Source organism: Arachis duranensis, chromosome 6 (genome assembly GCF_000817695.3).
Source record: "Arachis duranensis cultivar V14167 chromosome 6, aradu.V14167.gnm2.J7QH, whole genome shotgun sequence".
Lineage (NCBI taxonomy): Eukaryota > Viridiplantae > Streptophyta > Magnoliopsida > Fabales > Fabaceae > Arachis > Arachis duranensis.
In genome coordinates, this window is record NC_029777.3 from 98,827,576 (window position 1) to 98,845,742 (window position 18,167).

At 31.6% G+C, this 18,167-nt stretch overlaps 2 protein-coding genes across 3 annotated transcripts; one reads left to right on the forward strand and one right to left on the reverse strand.

Moving 5' to 3' along the window:
• The first annotated feature begins 2,240 nt into the window (after positions 1-2,240).
• On the forward strand, positions 2,241-10,212 carry LOC107494989 (transcription factor MYB98). 2 transcript variants are annotated; one of them, XM_016116024.3, is made up of 3 exons: positions 2,241-2,851; positions 3,196-3,322; positions 9,420-10,212. In XM_016116024.3, the coding sequence occupies exons 1-3, from the start codon at positions 2,304-2,306 to the stop codon at positions 9,876-9,878; spliced, it is 1,134 nt and encodes a 377-aa protein (XP_015971510.2). In that variant the 5' UTR covers positions 2,241-2,303; the 3' UTR covers positions 9,879-10,212. The 2 variants fall into 2 exon arrangements, with proteins under 2 accessions (XP_015971510.2, XP_052118501.1); XM_052262541.1 differs by having other exon boundaries at positions 9,423-10,212.
• Positions 10,213-10,687: 475 nt separating this feature from the next.
• Positions 10,688-16,247, reverse strand: LOC107494988 (peptide deformylase 1B, chloroplastic/mitochondrial). Its single transcript, XM_052263115.1, has 7 exons — positions 16,046-16,247; positions 15,814-15,880; positions 14,329-14,521; positions 13,100-13,210; positions 12,236-12,298; positions 11,382-11,498; positions 10,688-11,284 (listed from the first exon to the last, which is right to left on the reverse strand). The coding sequence occupies exons 1-6, from the start codon at positions 16,245-16,247 to the stop codon at positions 11,397-11,399; spliced, it is 738 nt and encodes a 245-aa protein (XP_052119075.1). The 3' UTR covers positions 10,688-11,284; positions 11,382-11,396.
• Between the last annotated feature and the right edge of the window lie 1,920 nt (positions 16,248-18,167).

Genomic DNA, 18,167 nt, shown 5'->3' on the forward strand with positions numbered 1-18,167 from the left:
GGTTTGGGAAAAAAGAGGGGTAAGAGTAGTTTGAAAATTTTATAAAAATTAGGTAATAAAATAATAATTAGAATCAAATCTATAAAATAAAAATCCTTTTTGAAACACAAAATATTTATTTGTCAACTTATAAGTTGTTTTAAAATAACCACTAATTTAAAAGTAGAAATAATCTAATTAAATTTTTGTTCGTTAAATTAAAGTATTAAATCCTAAATCTCAATTATTCAAATTAAATCATATAAGGTCCTCATATTTTTCAATTACTAAAAGTTTAAATTTTAAATATGCCAAATACCCATTTATTATAAAATTGGATAAAAATTATATTTAATTCAAACTCAATGTATCAAAACTTGATTTAGTTACCTTTGATAAAATAATTTCTGAAATAAAATCTTCAACAAATAAAATAAATCAAAACCAATTCATAATAAACTTCCAAAAGTTTGGGATCTTACAATTACAATTTGTCTAAAAATTATTTTATATTTTATATATTGTGTCTCTATATTTCACAAAAAACTTAAAATTGATATATCTGTATCGTGTACCATGTCTTTGCTTCATAAATTGATCTATACGTTGAAATGTTTAAATTTAATATATTCAACAATTTAAATGTGACAAGCCTTAGACTTAGCGTCAACGGATTCCTACACATATAAACGTGATTAGGGATGTCAATGGGGCAAGGGATGCCTCCCTGCTCTTTGTCCCTGAACCTTAATCCTCACCCTGTCCCCGCCCCGATTCTCGCCATGAGAGAATATATATTTGCTCTCATCCTTGTTCTCCGCATTCCTCACAGTCCCCTTGGAGCCTTATTTCTCGTCTCCCATTCATCCTATACAAAATGACAAGAATTGTCTCAGAGCAAGAACAGCAAGAACACAAGAAAACAACCACAGCAAAATACAATAAACGCAGTGCAATAGATTCAGCAAATAGAAAGAATTAAATAAATTCAGCAAATAAGAATAATTAAATAGGAACAATTAAACAAATTCAACAAATGTACACCCAAAAAAATTCAATAAACTCATATCAAATCAGTAAATAAACACAACATTCAGCCACTATGGCAAAAAATCAAGGAAGAACAGGAACAGAAACAAAGAGAATCAAATAGAAATACGAATAAAAATAGAGAATCAAACAAACTTACATCAAATTCAATGGAGGAGGAGGAGGGGCAACCAGTTGTGACAACAAACGCAAGTGAAGGAGATGGTGCAACAACAAGACCCGAGTGATAGAGCAGAGACGGGATACGAGCAAAGGGGACAATGACAACGAACGCGAGTAAAGGAGATGGCACAACAATGGGACACAAGCGGCGATGTAGAGACAGGATGCGAACGAAGGGGACGACAACGATGAACGATAGTGAAAGGGACGACATAATGGCAAGACACGAGCGGTGGAGCAGAGACTAAACGTGATATGAAGGGAGATGGCTGTTGAAGGGAGATGGTGGAGCAGTAAGTGACGATATATGGTTGCTGATGTGGGGTGTCGCAGTAGTGTCTAGTGAGAAATGGGAGAGCGCAGTTAAAAGAGTAGGTGATGGCACAGTAGTGTACAAATTTGGATTATGGTTTTTATTTTATACATATATATGTAACATGTGAAAAGACTAAAAAATCTATAGTATAAATAAATTATCAAGGATAATTAAGTAAAAATTTACATATTTTGGAGATCAATAATAATGGAACAGGGATCCCCGCTCGGGTCCCCATGCCTGTTTCGGGGGAATTCGGTCCCCATTCCCGTCTTTACGAAAAAAATTTCTATCTTCGGGTCCCCATTCAGGGCGGTATTCACGGAAATCCTTATGTCTTAGAGAATTTTGCCACCCATAAACGTGATTCTCTACTCTTCAAATGGAAAAAGCAATCACATGTAATTCATGTGTATCCAAATTTTTTCTTGTACTATTTTAAAATAAAAAAGACTTTGCAACAACCTCATCATTATTTCATTTTTCTCTTTCTACATTAAAAACATTTGATAGTAATAAATATAGAAGAATATAAAAGGAGATAACATTCATTTTAATTTCTTTCTTTAATTTCTGAAGGGAAGAAGCTCAATAGTCACAAAAACAATGAGTCTAGGCCATTGGATTGATCATTGATGTTCAACATCAATGAGCACGTGTCACTTCAATCTCACTATAAAACCCCCATAATACCCTCATTCTTTCCTCGTACATTCTCTAACTTTGTGCCTTCCTTGGTACACAATAGTACCTCTCTCACTTTGTCCATACTAACCTTTTTTCTCTCTAAGGTTTCATGGAGTTTAATCAAAATTTCTTTGAGGATTTCACTTATCTTTCTGGGACTATTTATGAAAATCCATGCATAAAGACAGAGATATCCACCATGGTTCCCATGCAACAAAAATCCCTCCTTGTATATCCTCCATTGAAAAATGAAATTTTATACAAGAACGATTTCCACCATCTTCAATCCTTAAAAGATATTACAAACACATTCTGCTCCATGGCATTTGTACCAAACAAGAACCAAGTGGAGGATATTCATGCTTTTCCAAACAACCACAATAGCTTATGGGATTTATCTCAGAAAAACCAAGTTCAAATTGATGATGCTTTCGTACCATCATTAATTTATGATGCATCTCTATTGGTGCCAATGAATTTCAAGCTCCAGGATGAGCTTTCAACCTTAACTCCAACGGAAAATGCTCACTGGAACAATATTCAAAATCCTTTTCTCAACAACCAAATGCCCCAAAAAAAGGGACTAAGGAGGAAAGGCAACATTCAACAAAGTGTTACCGAAATAATCAAAGGCCAGTGGAGTGCAGATGAGGATATGTATAACATATAATCCAAATTTATTCTTTCTCTCTTTTTCTCATACACAGATAAATTGAAGCAAAATGCTATTACGAACCGTTAGATAATTTGATATGTTTAATTCAATCATCTAACTGATTTATAATTCTATCTTCACGTGAAGATATTTTTATGGTAGTAATAATCACCTTGTTGAATGATGCATTCAACAAAATTCTTCTTAACAAAGTCAAATTTTCAAGAAATATTTGTTTTGCTTTCAGTGATATTTATTATTCTTGATGAAGTTCATTAATAGGTTTTTCAATTTGTTCCTTTTGTTGATATATGCTAAGAATTTGGGTTTTTATGTGTTCATGTAGGTTACTAACACAGCTAGTTGAACTCTTTGGGTTTAAAAATTGGACCTACATAGCAACACTAATCAGCGGTAGGATAGGAAAGCAATGTAGAGAGAGATGGTTCAATCATCTTCAGCCGGATATTAAGGTTAATTCTTTTCCTTTCTTATTAGCTTGTCTACATCATCCTCACTCTAACAACTATGATGTTATTTTATTTTATTTTTTGTTTCAATCCCACTTTCCATCATTAATAATAAATATTATTTTGACGCTAATATTTTTTAAATAATAAAATATGTATTTTGTTGTTTTGCTGCCTTCTTTTTTTTCTCTTTCTCTTTTTCTCTTCTTTTCTTTTCTTCTTCCTCTTCTAGTTCATGATAGTTATTTTTTTATGTTTTGAAAATCGAATTGTATATTGAACCATTCAAACTATTGGCAATTCAAAAGTTTAAAATTTTAAATGAAATAATTGAGTTAGAATAATAAATACACACAACACAAAACATAGATAATAAAATTATATTATCTAATTATATAAATATATGTAAATAATTTAAATAATTCTTAATTATTGAAATAAGAGAATTATAAATTCGTATTGAATAATTACAAAAATAGATTGAATAATTCACTTTATTGATTAAAATTAATTATATAATCGATGGTAATATATTTAAAATTATTATATATCCAAATTAAACTAAAGTAAAAGATTTTTTTAATATGAATTATCATCATTTTTAAATATAAAATATAAATTTGTCAAAGATTCTAAACCTACAAGTAAAAGTATGAACCTTGGTTAAAATGAAAAGATAAATAAAAAGAGTGGTATTTTTTTTACAGTAATGAGCTATGCTTGGATATTTGGCCCATTACTCATTGATGCTAAAAAATAATAAAAGATAAATAGGTCTCTAATTTTTTTGTTTGTGGGTATTTAAGTTCTTTAATATTGAAAAATATATTTAACTCCCTCAAATTTAGCGATGGTAATGAGTCTCCATGAGACGAATACTAGCCCACTGTCTCCCACCCCATAAGACAAAAAATTTTCCGTCCTCGCCCCATAGCCGTGGCGGGTAACAGGTACCCACCATCCGCCAGATATTCAAGTCCCCATAGATATTTACGGATTTTTTTAAAAACAAAACAAGGTAAAAGAAAACAGCAAAAATTAACAAGAAACTTTAATTTAATTCCAATCTATATAGAAATACTACAATTATGTAGAACAATCAAATAATTTTAATTACATTATAATTAAATCAGATTTGTTTCCATCCATTCTAAATCATTTTCCAACAAAATACAATTTATAGTATAATAAAATCAAATATATTCATGCATTATATTTATAAAAACTACACAAAAGATATACAAATCAAACATTAACAATATGTATAAATCAATACAATCTTTATATATATATCATAGACGATGATGATGATTGTTGGGAAAAAATCAAAATTTTTTGGATAATTATATAATTAAAAGAATGCAAATAGCTTGTTGGCCACTGATGATGACAAATCTAAGGGTGATGGACCAGAGGCACGACTGTTGACGAAAAATCTGAAGAAGCTGGTAATAACATAGACATGGATGGAGTAGCTTCGTCTTCGTTGAGCAGAGGCGGAGGTGGCAACAATGCTATGAGAAGCAAGGTGAGCGACGGTGAGGGAAAAAGGTCAGAGATGTCGGCGAGGGAGGAAGGGAGAGGAAGAAACACAGAGAGGATGAGATGGGATTTAGGTTAGGATGTGAGAGTGATAGTGAAGGGATGAGTGAGTGAGTGAGGCAGAGGCTTGCGAGAATTAGGTTTCCATCATAATACACACACACACACAAGGATATTTATGTAAATTCATTCCCATGGGTATTATACGGGTATCACGGGGAGGGTACCTTTTCCCCTGTCCCCGCCCCATTTATTAAAGGGATACTCATTCCCCGCCCCTGCGAAGGGGGGATGACCCCCAAACATGTCCCCCGACGGGTAAATTCCTATGGATACTCATCCGACGAAGAAAATTGTCATCCCTACTCACATTTGAAAACACGTGACATTTATATTCTTTAACAGTGATGGGTTAAAAAATATAACGAAAAATGCTAACTAGAGGGAGATTGATGATGTGTCAGTTATGGTGATGATGTGGATGGTTGGCAAAAAGTGAAAGGGCAAATACACCTCTGGTGGCTCAGAACGACACCATTCTAATCCCTCACCCCCACTTTGTTTCTTCATAATTCCAATAACATCCATAATCGACTCCAACAATTACATCAAACCCTACGAGAAAACAAAGATGCTCTTTCTCCCTAAAAAAAGAAAGTCTTTTAGTTCATACTTCATAGTGCTACTGTGCTAAGTTGAAAAATGGTGATTGGTGAATGTGACGCTTAGATTTTTTTTGGCGAAAAAGCTTCTATTGTCTATAGAGGGAATGAAACTTTTCGATGTTATGTGTATTGGTGTTTAAACAGATGAGACAATACATGGTGTTGTGTGATGTTAATTATTTAATGTTTTGTGTGTGTAAAAGAAGCAAAATTTGTTTCGAGTGAAATGATTTTAAAATTTTTGAAACATGAGTTAGGGTTTGAATATAATTTATAGGGTTTAATGTGTGATTGTATTATTCTATAATGGGGTTTACATAGCATCATTATTGAAGGTTTGTGTCAAAGTTGTGTGAAACTTAGCTTTTTGTGGTGTATATATTTTTAGAAAGTCAGATACACTTATTGAAAACTTTGTTTATATTATGCTACTCTTATTAATGGGATTATAATTCTCTTAGAATTGCTTCTTTTGATAATATTTGTGTTTTGTTTAGTTATTTTTATTGAAAAAAAATTGGAATTATGACAAAACGCATTTAACATATATAACCAACTTGACAAATTTCATTACAATAGCAACAAGTACCACATTCATTTTCACCCATTTAAGACATATACATCAACATATACAACAAATAAATTAATCACAATTGATCACAAATTCAGGTGTTTCATCATTTTTGAAGATAACATCTTTTTTCCAAAGCATTCAATTTTCTTTTCAACTCTTTTCTTTCAAACAAATATTCTTCAATGTCTCCACATTCACCGTCATAGTTGGTACCCAAAGTTTGAGTCTCTATATCCCCAATTTTTCCTAGGTGCACATCAAGTTAAAGAAAAAATTACAATACCGTTGTTTAACCTGCATCAAAATGCCATACAACCAACCAATTATACACTTAACAATTTCATCCAAATATAACGCAATATCAACTTATCTTGAAGTATGGACACTCAAGAAACAGTCTATTGGTGATTGTTCTGGACTTATAGAGAATGACATAGACATCGTAGAAGCACTTTGGCGCAATCCCATCTCTCTCATCTCCTATTGGCACAACGCAATGACTCGTGGTTGAAACGGAGCTCTCTTGTCTGTCTCCACCACGCCTTGTGCTTGAAGAGATTTTATCACTGGCCATAGACAATCCTTCTTCAACTCCCTCCCAAACAAGTGGCAGAAGTAGAAACAATGGTTTTGGCTTCAATAGACTTTGAAAAAATAGAGCTCACTGTCAAAATGGCAACATTTTACGTAAAGAACCTATTTGTCCTCTTGTAGTTGCCAACCATCCACATCATCATCATAACAAACACATCAGTAATCTTCCCTCCAGATAAGTATTTTTCATTAACTTTTTTAATACTAACCCACGAAGGGATATAAATGTCACACATTTTCAAAGATGAGGGAGCTAAATATATTTTCCAATACTGAAGGGCTTAAATATTCGTAGGCAAAAGGTTAAGAATCTATTTATCTTTTATTCAAGTTTTTTTTGGAAAAACTCTAATTCCATTAACCAACTTGGGTTGGTCTAATAGTTAGCTTACTAGTCTTTTTAAACAAGTATAAGTGAATTAGTCCGTAACCTGCTAGATATGGGATGCCATGAAAAACCGAAAAAATCTTCTAATTTTATTATGTATTGCACACAACCCCAATAGGTCTTCAAATTGTGTTCTAGAACTTTTTGTGGAAAAATATTAAAAACCTATAATTAAACTGAATTGGCTGATTAGCTTGTACCCATGAGCAAAACACTGCTTCTCACTCTCAATCCAAAAACAAAAGTAGATTAGGATGTCAGAAAAGTAGACCTAGATGGTACCAGAAATGGACAGGCGATGCAATCTGGACATCGACAATCGACACCCTAATCTTTTTCGTTGTTTGAGTATAGAGAAAAGTTAGTGAAGAAAACACACACACTTATTGGAAGCTTAATACTATGAACGAGTGAGCGATGTGGAATACGATTTCTAATTTAAAGCGTGTGAGCACATGCATGTGTGTTGATAAGGATTTAGTAGGTCTGCATGTGATGATATCTTTTTCCATATCTTCTTTCACACGGTAAATAAGCCCCTCTAAAATCATCAAAGAGAATAAGTCTAAGAGTAATGGAGGGTTGATTTAGGCCTGTTTGGATAGGTTCATAAGTGACTTTTTTTTAACTTTTAACTTATGAAAAGGTGTAGTATTAATGTCTGGTATAATTTTCAAAACAAAATTGCAATTTTCTAAAAAACTATTTTAGTGCTTAAGGAGAAGTTAAAAAAATGACTTCTCTCATAATAAAAAGTCTTTTATCACTTTTCTCTTAAAATAAATACTTTTAGAATTAAAAAACCAAATACAAAATAACTTATTTATAAGTTATTTTTAATATAAATATTTATTATTTAAACTATTTCTTTAAAAATAATTTAATTAAGTTGTTTACCCAAACTGAGTCTTAGGAAGTAGTATCATAATTAGTACTCAAACTCTCCTTAGTTAGATTACGGGTCCCTGTGTTATCTTTTCTATACATATGAGAGATCTTTTTTTTGGTCAAGTAGATTGGACAACCTCCAATCCTAAGTATCACAAACATACCAGAGATCTTCACCTCCCAATCTCTCCTTATAATGTTGCGGATCCTTGTCACTAGCAACCAGTGAGTCCACCTCCAGCAGCACCTTGCGCAGTCCCAGCAATGTGGGTCATGGCATTGGCCCAAACCCAATCCATTTAGTGGTTAAAGTTTTCGTTTTTACTCTAGAATATATCAATTTTAGAAACTAGTTTTGGGAAAAAAAAATAATTGTATCATATATTATCGAACTATTAATACGTACTCATTCGTAGCAACTTTTTTTAATGAACCTCTTCAAAGAATATTGATCCAAAAAATACCCATGAATAATTGAGTTTAAATTAATACTTTAAAGTCCATTAAGATATGGATCAGGTTAAACCTAAATTTTTTTCATCATTTTCTTTTCATTTTTGTTGTTTTTGAACAAATTTTAATATTATTTTAACTATAAATCACTACATCGATAAGACGATAAGATATTCTTTATACAAAAATGTTGGATCAAAATAAAACTTTTAAAAATACCGTTTATCTCTGAATTACATATTGATCCATGATCCATCAACATCTATTATATTCTTCTCCCCCTTGAATAACTTGCCCTTTCATTCATAATGGATTCAAAAGTATTGCCCAGAAACTCAGTGATGTGCTTTGTTCCATCACCCACAATATTAAATAAAGTTTTATAATCGAATGACAATATAAAATGAGTTTGCTTTGCAACTTATTAACATTAAAATTGACAAAAAATATGCACATTTAATATCATAATCAATTTTACTCATCAATTATTCCATAATGTTCAATTTAAAAGATAGGGAGATTGAATGTTTTGGTAATCTTAGGAAGACAATAATTAAAGTTACGTTATTTAACATAACATTATAATTCTATGTGTATAACATTTAGAGTTAGGTATACATTAGAATCGGTTATTAAAATTAGTTATCAGGTAAAATATATATTGAAATATAAAATATACATTAAAAATAAATTAAACTACACATGTATTTGTATATAAATATATAGTGACTGATTTTAATATACAAATAACATTTTTGTTAAATAAAATAACTTTGGAGTATTTGGATTAATTTTTTATTTTCTCCCAAATATTACATGGATCGTGTCTATTATGATTTATTGTAGTTATGTTTATGCATTTATGCTATTTGTATCTTGTCTTTTATTAACTTTGTCTATTATGATTTTCTATTTGGATTAACTTTGGACTATTATGTGTAGAGTTTCATATATTGTATCTATATTATATTGAACCTTTATTTTATACACATATAGAAGGACTCCTGGGATGAAGAAGAGGATAAACTACTAATTGAAGCTCACAAGCAAGTTGGAAATAAGTGGGCTGAAATTGCAAGGAGGCTCCCCGGCCGCACTGAGAACACAATTAAGAACCACTGGAACGCCGCTAAGCGAAAGAAGAGTAGCAAGAGACAACCCAGGAAGAAGAAGAACCAGACTTACTTTGGGGAATCATTGCTTGAGCGCTACGTCAAAGAGGTCACTGCAGCTGATGCGGCAAAAAAGCAGCTAAAGAAATCCATGAAACAGTTGAAAATAAAGAATGAGGATTACAACCTGCAGCAGAATGCATGCATCACTGGGTATGGTGGCAATATACCAGTGAAGTTCAGTTCTAATGAAATTGGGAATGGTTCTGTTCTGATTGATGGCACAGAGAACTATGTTCCAATGGAGCTTGATATGATTGGAATTGAGGCCTACATGAACTAGGCGTGGATCTCGTTTAGTTGGTAAACTAGAAATTTCATGCTTTTAATAAAGATGCATTTATATGCAAGGTCGCCGGATATGGAAACTGTTCATCCTGTTTTGTTCTGTTTTTTATTTTTATTTTTAGTTTTTTAATCTTGTGTATTGCGGCATGGATTTTATTTTGTAATGTGATGTCGTACCTTTTTTATTCAGTAATTTTCGTTCTCGAATGTTCTTTTGAGTATTTTTCATTTGGATGAATTAGTTTGTGTTGATTTTTGGTGCAGAACTGCAGATACAGGGCTATAAGTCCATCTTTCCCCATGTTTTTATGTGTGTATCATGCTAGAATATAAGTAGTACTTCATGGCTATCCTTGGTTTTCTGATAAAAAATTTTGGCGCTAAAAATCTATTTAAGCTAAACTCCGTGTTTGCAATTCACATGTAACTTATTATTCTACTCATAAGCATCGAATAAACAACTTTTTACTTATTCTACGAGCACTGAAGAATCTATATTTGTTCATAATATTGTCTAAAATATCATATTAGTTTATATAATTTTACATGAAATAGCACTAAAGTAGTACAGAAAAAAGAATTAAATCGTTCTAAAATAAGTAAATAACACCTTCTTGTAAATCACAAATTTTTCAAACAACCGATTATCAAACATTGAACTTGTGAACAAAGAAATTATTATTAGAAACAATAAAAAATAACTTTAGACTATTTGAAAAAACTCCAGAACAAAGTAATATAAATCACTCAAAGAATTTATACTAATTCAACTAAGACTTGTCTATTTCGCAAATTTTAATTCCTTTACAAGATAGTCTTTACCACAAATCTTCTCGAGTTCGACTTCATACTCATAATATCTAGCTTTTACACAACTATTCTTTCACCAGATCTTCTCATGCTAAACTCAAATATCGCTGTTAATTCAATTACAATACAAATGATTGAGTGTGTTATAAACCTATCATAGATTCAGAAACCTGATTTCCATTATATTAAATGTTATTGAAACACTCAGAATATCTTGTTTTTTCTAGATGCATGACAAAAGGAACCAAATTTAATAACAACAAATAACATTTTTAGAAGAGTATTTTTATAAACAGAATATGATGAATGAACACTTTGATAATGCGACAGAGAGGATGATTTCATTTTTAGCACTCCTGTTCTTCTATACTCTGATTTTCGTTGAATTTTCTTTCATAGCTAAGAAACGAATAGGATCCATTAGAAATCTCACTTTTCTGGGCCAGAAGGACTTGCGTCAAAAAGAATGTTTTATGTTTCAGCCAGCTTTCTCTTTGCAGAGCAGTCCCCTGCCAATACTTGTGCAAACTCGAAACGTTTCGAATTCGAAATCTTTGTAGGTGTTGAGCTTATGGTTGTACCTGATATTGACTGGTAAAATAGGAGAAAATCATTTTTCAAGAAGAAGCATAAAGTATACAGATAGGAAAAATGGAATTTATTATCATGAAAACCATGAGGCAGAGACCTGGGTAAGGTTTGATCACGATTTCCCAAAACCGACAGCATTCCTTCTTTCCCTCCTGTTTTGTATCTTTTCAGGACTTGGTACTCCAATCAGTTGTTCATACTTCATTTCCAAGGCCTGTAATGATTATTCCCAAGCATTAAAAACATTTGTATCTGAAGATGAATGATTTATGCTTCTATTATATTCTCCTAACAATCATATCCTAAATTACCAAATAAAGAAAGAACTGAATATTTTTTTAAGATTCCAACACATTAGGAATATCCACATTGTACTTTGGTCAGTATTTAGGATAATGTCCAAGACAATTTCAGGATGTTATATTATAACATAGTGTAGACATGGAAGATCTTACACAGTTTAAGCACTAAAAACGTAATAAACTATGAAATGTTTGTTTGTATTTGAAGCAATGAAAAGCTTCAAAACATTAGATTATTTGAAGAAAATATAGAAATAACAAATATATGGAAATAAACCTCCCTAGAGGACTGCCATCAAGCATTAAGTTCACATATGTACAATGTGAGAGATAGGCTGGACAGTTTAGGATAAAAATTGGATACCAAATGACCTTTAATGGGGACAATTATAGTTATAGATATCGATGTATAGATACAAAAAACTATGAATAATAAACTTTTAAGTGAAAGAGAAGCTATGGTAGTCTTGGTCACATCCACCAAGATAGAATACATGACATGATTGATATTTTCAAATAACGGCATACCTTTGCCTCATTTACTATCTCTTTGAAATATTAGTATTATCTATGTCATCATGATGTATTTCTCAGGTCATGGGAAATCAACTATTGACAGAATACAAAAAGAAAGTTCAGTTGTTCTAACCTGTAGCTGTTCACGGATATTACCGAGAACTTCTTCAGTCATTCTCTCAAAGAAAAGAATCCCCTGCACAGATTATTATAGGTAAGCTGTACCCACGTGTTAACCAGCAGGTAGTGACACAAAATCACGTCAGTAAACCAGAAGCACCAAGCCAGTAGTTCACGTAGAAGGTGCCTAACAGCCCTGTTCTCAGCTAGCATGGGAAATATGAGAGTGGATGATTTGGTGGGATTGGTGAGCCATATAATGTGGGAATTATTAAGTGTTGACAGAGGACTCAGCTGGATTGTGCTAATGCTATTATTAAATTGACAATTTGACATTTCAACTACACATATGATGGGTCTTACGAGGAGTTACACTTTAAAATTAGTTGGAAAAGAATTAGGGAAACTTGACCCCTTAGTGCTAAACCATACAAGTCAATCATGGATTCTATTGCTAAGTGGTTGACCCCAAAACATTATAGCAGAATGGCCGCTATTTTGGGGGGACAACGATAATTGTATGCATGATGCAATAATTGATTAAGTTTGAAACACAATAATTGGTTGTAATTCAATTCAATTCTCACTTTATAAATTATGGGTTCTAAATTATTTTTTATTGTAATTTAATTCAATTTCATTTCAAATTAACTCCATCCTTTTCTTTTTCTTTTTTTGGCATTCTACACACACCCTATGCATTTTGTGTTCCATATAATACAGGCAATTGAAGTGAAGAACATTGACTAAACAAAACCTAAGTGTTTTGGGTTTCATGTTCCTTGTCCATTGATGAAACATCAAGGTTAGTTGAAAATAATAAATTGAGGAAAAACCATTCATGTGAAACCATTTAACTAATAAAGTTGAAACTAACCTGCAGATGATCAAACTCATGCTGGAATACTCGAGCAGGAAGCCCATCCAACGAGAATGAAAATCTATTTCCATTTACATCACGTGCATCAATCTTCACTGATTCAGCTCGCTAAACCACAATAATAAGAAATTTTAAGGAGGTGAAAGAGTGAATAAATACTTCAGACCATCAGCAGGATAATCATCAAACAAATGAGAATGACAAGTAGGTTATGTTGTCTCAGTTGAGCACAAGTTGACAGTCCTCAAAACAACAGACAGACTTCATCTACAGAAGTCATGACTTAAGTATGGATAACACTTGAACTAAATGAAATAACAAATTTAAGGACACAATTTGTGCTAATAACTTTTTCAAGGGGAAAATAAAATCCCACATGTCAACACTGAAGCTCACTAGAATGATCACTCGAGTGTACTGATGTAACAATTCATTCAAGGAGGAGCTTAAAGAAATTGCTACAACATAAAAGCTTGGTCTTAGCTTTCATGGGAAAAGCTTGATTATATATTTTATATTAATTACTAGGAAAAATTCTTTCATTTCAGCACAAGAAAAATTCTAAAACAGTCTCATTCCTTTGTTGTTTGTCATGGCAAGAAGAAAGGAACACAACGATAAACAAATATGTAGACAAAAGATATTTTATTGAAAGAGAACAAGGTATCATAAAATAAAAGAAGGAAAATATTCCTAGGTGGATAAACCATGCAACAAACTATGCTAATCCTTTTGTATGATCAATAAAGGAAAACCACTAATATCCAAGTAGATAACCAAAGAGATACAAAATAGAAATCCTTTCTAGAGTCAAGTCACCAGAAAAGCACAATGCAGATTCAACAAATTTAGAATTATCGTTATACCAAAAAGGGCCATAGATAAAATTAACTTTCTACTTTCCCTTTACAATTAATTATACAAAAACTAAACACACATAATGAATTTTATTTCCATAATCAGGAAAATGGAAATGACATTCATTTATCAAAAGAAAATAACAAATGAATTTTTGTTTGGTGAGAGTGAGAAAGTAACTATAAGTAGATGAAAGACAAATAAGAGACTAGTTTCAAAGTTCATAAGAGAGAAGTGTTTAAAAGGAAGGTGAAAATATGAAGTTTTATGAAAGGAATCATTTTGGGCAGGCAAAATAAAAAAGGGCGCAACTCCAACAAACAAACTATTATAAAAGCACACAGAGAAAGAGAAATTGTGTTTTCTACCTTCACATCAGCATATATTCCAGGAAATGATAGACACCCTTCATTTAAAATTGACAGTTTCTTTGAGTATTTGCTAACTCTTGGGTTTACAAGAACAATTTCCTCTCCTTCCCCAGGTTCACCCACTGGATTGAACACCATCAGTTGAACATTAATTCCAACTTGGGGTGCTGAGAGACCAATACCATCGGTTCTGTAGAAATGAATGGTGTTATCATTTGTAAGATTACAGTAGCCCTAGAAAGTTTTTACTGTTAGTTTATTTCAAGACTTAAAAAGGTTACAAAGGCATCTATGAGTTTGACAGACCCAGAGAGAACCAGAATTTGATGGGAAGAGAGAATAAGAGCTAACCAAAGACAGAACAAGGAAATGAAGAGGACAAAACTGTTAGAAATCAGGATAGAATCTATCATATCAGAGTATCAAATATGATCTGTTAGGATTAGTATTGATTTTTGTCATTTTTTCCTTATTAGTATTAGGGTTTTACTATTATTATAAATAGATGTCAGTATTCCTCCCATGTAAGACACAACATCACACAAGAGTGTATTCTTTCTCTCATTTGCTGAATTACTCTTTTCTCTCTTATTTTCCTGGTTGATTATGGATTAAAAAAAAAACTGGGATATCAGAAAGTATTATAGAGTGGGCCTAACTCCACTGCATAAGCTAGCTAGATGGAGTAGAGGGTTGCCCAAGGCAGGCTTCCAGAGCTTATCTCTAGACTCTAGGAAATTTGGCACTGCTAATGCACCCCCTCACATGACACATGCACGAGTGGACAAGGACTTGGAAAGTGTAATTTGATTGATGTGGCATATATGCAATAGCCAAATAACAACAATAAGCTAGGCTCTAATGCATCATCCACCAACCTATGTTATATACTTGTATATACCACTGTTTTTCTTCATTTTTTCCCCAGCTTTCTATAGCAAGTAGGGAATAATGTATCGTTGTCTAACATCACTATTGTGTGTTTGGGACATTCTCCAAACGTCCCAACTCCCAAACAAAATACAGCTTGTGAACCGTCAAACTTTCCATCAAGTTAAAATATAGTTCCTTTGCTTAAAATCAGTAAAAAACAACTGTTTTTCTAGACAATGGAGTTAAGAATTACTCTATGCAACCATCTCAACACAAGTCACTGATGCTACTTTAAAATTATAATTCCACCTAAATCACCATTTTTGGTATCTAACAGAAGTTAGGGTTACACCAAAATCAACAACCAAATATTTGTATATAAATAGTTAAATACATGTGTTGTTTAACTTATTTTCAATGTGTATTTATATTCTAACATGTATCTTATTATAAATAGATGATTTTTGTGGTTGATTTTAGTGTATAAATAGCATTTTGTTTCCTAAAATATCTCCCAAATGAAAGAAAATCAAAGTTGTGTTACAATAATAAAGCAAACCATTCAAACAAAGACTTAGTACTAAGGGAGGATAACATTACAGTGCTTACTTATACATTACATCAAACATCTCGCGGGCAAGACTCTTAAGATTATCATCGAAGCTAACTATGCGTTTATTTCAGTGGCGCCTCGAATTCAATATCACCAGCTATAAAAAATAAAAAATAAAAAAACACGGGCACAATCATACAAGGAATGAGGTTTGAACTCAAAGTGAAAGTATTAGAAAAAGTGGTGGCGTGGGGATGGGGTTCGGTGGATCTGAGTAGAGAAACTTACGAGAAGCGGCTTCATCTTTTGCTGCTGAGAAACCAATCTTGGGCACCGCGCACAGAGGAGGCAGGGACCGGTTCGTAAAGAAGCAAACCCGGTCGAGCGAGGTAAGACGGTTGCGTGAGAAGGGTGGAATGGCGGGAAGCGCAGAGGTAAAACCACCATGAATATGAAGGTGACTTGGGCGGAGAAACCGCGCTGAAGCCATAGTCGGACAAGGTTTGGTTGCACGATTGCAAGGTTTCTTTTTAGGCCAATGCTAAGGCGATGAAGCCGAATATTTTCAGCAGGTGAGAAACTGAGATGGAAGAAGGTGATTCGCGGTGCCTTCGACTCGCTACAACCACATTTTTAAAGAAAAATTTTCAAAAAAATTTTTAAAATTTTTTTTATTTTTATTTTTTAAAATTCTTTTCTTTTAAATTGAAAAAAATTCATCCACTGATACATTGAATTTGCTTATTTGCTCTTATTTTTATACATTTTATATTATATTAGTATATTTTTTATTTAATTCACATCATTTAAAATTTTAAATTATAAATTTTTTTAATTTAAAATTTAAATAGATATAATTTAAATAAATAATTTAATTTAATTTAATAAAAATAAACATAGAACGCAATCGCATTATTGTACTCATGATTAATTATATTTATTTGGTTAAAAAAATTAATTATTTAAAATCGATAATTTTAAATTAAAAAATTAATATTCTTGTATTATTTTTAAATTAAAAAATTATAAATAAAATCACTCATTCAATGGACTAGGCATTTAGTTTTTGGATAAATAGTTAATAGCAATTTAAATTTTTTAATAATATAATAAATCAATTACATGCTTTCACACAAAGACAAATGGATAATTTTAAAAATATTATATTAAAATAGACAAATTATGTAAAGATGAATCTTAGACTCATTTTAATTTAATAAAATTTTTAAAATATATAACATTGAATTCAAAATAAAAGATCATGGAAGTAAGATATAATATTATATCTTCCAATACATTATTAAAATATTTAACTTGTTAAATATGAAATTATTTTTTATTATTATATGTTAGAGAATATATTTTTATTATCAAACTTGTAAAATGTACTCGGTATGAGTATATATAATAATAATAATAATAATAATAAATGACCTATGTTTATTTTTATTAAATTAAATTAAATTATTATTTTAAATTATGGTTATTTAAATAAAAATTTCATAATTTAAAATTTTAAATTATATAAATTAAATGAAAAAAATAAAAAATATATTAATATAATCTAAATGGTACGAATATAAGAGTAAATTAGCCACACTAATGCAAACTTATTAATTTGAATGAAATTCGTTGATGTAATGGACAAATTTTAACAAAATCTGCAAGTTTGTGGATGCATGGGCGAACTTGTTCTAATTCTAAAAGAAATAGATTTCGAAAAATAAAAAAAAAATTGGTTTGTGAAATTATTATTTTTTTATTTATTTCAAAAAAAATTTCCATTTTTCGGCAAAGTCTATTTGGATGAGACCTACTTTTATTAGATTGTTAACTGTGAATTTTATTAAAGGTGCTTATTCTGGTATCTATATAGTCGTTTAATTTATTAAAAATAAATAAAAATTGATATTTAATTTAAAAAATATAAAAATAAATAATTTTTAAATATTTAATACTTATTAAGAATCCAAAATCCATTAATTCGACACCAAATTTGAAGATATCAAAAATTTGTTTTTATTAAATTAGGAGTTAATTATTTAACTCTGCCTATGTTACACTAGCGGTACATAGCCGGTCCCAAGCCCGGATAAAGGAGGAGGGTTGTGTTAGGTCTTCGGCAACCAACATAAAATTATAGCCGAACCCCCATAACATGAATCAAAGACATTATTGCGCTAAAGCTAGGTCGTTGCCCGGAAGCAACGCGCCGTATGGCTCGAGTACGGTGTCAAAGCAAGAGCCGCTGCATCGGTGCCCGGATGTAGTGTTAAATGAGTAAGGGTTCTCGCGTTTTCGTAAACGGACGAGGGTAAATAAGCTAGTTCACAAAGTAAAAGGTAAAGGTCGAAGCGACAGAAGGTTGAGATTTGGGACATGGAACATAGGCACTCTAACAGGAAAGTCT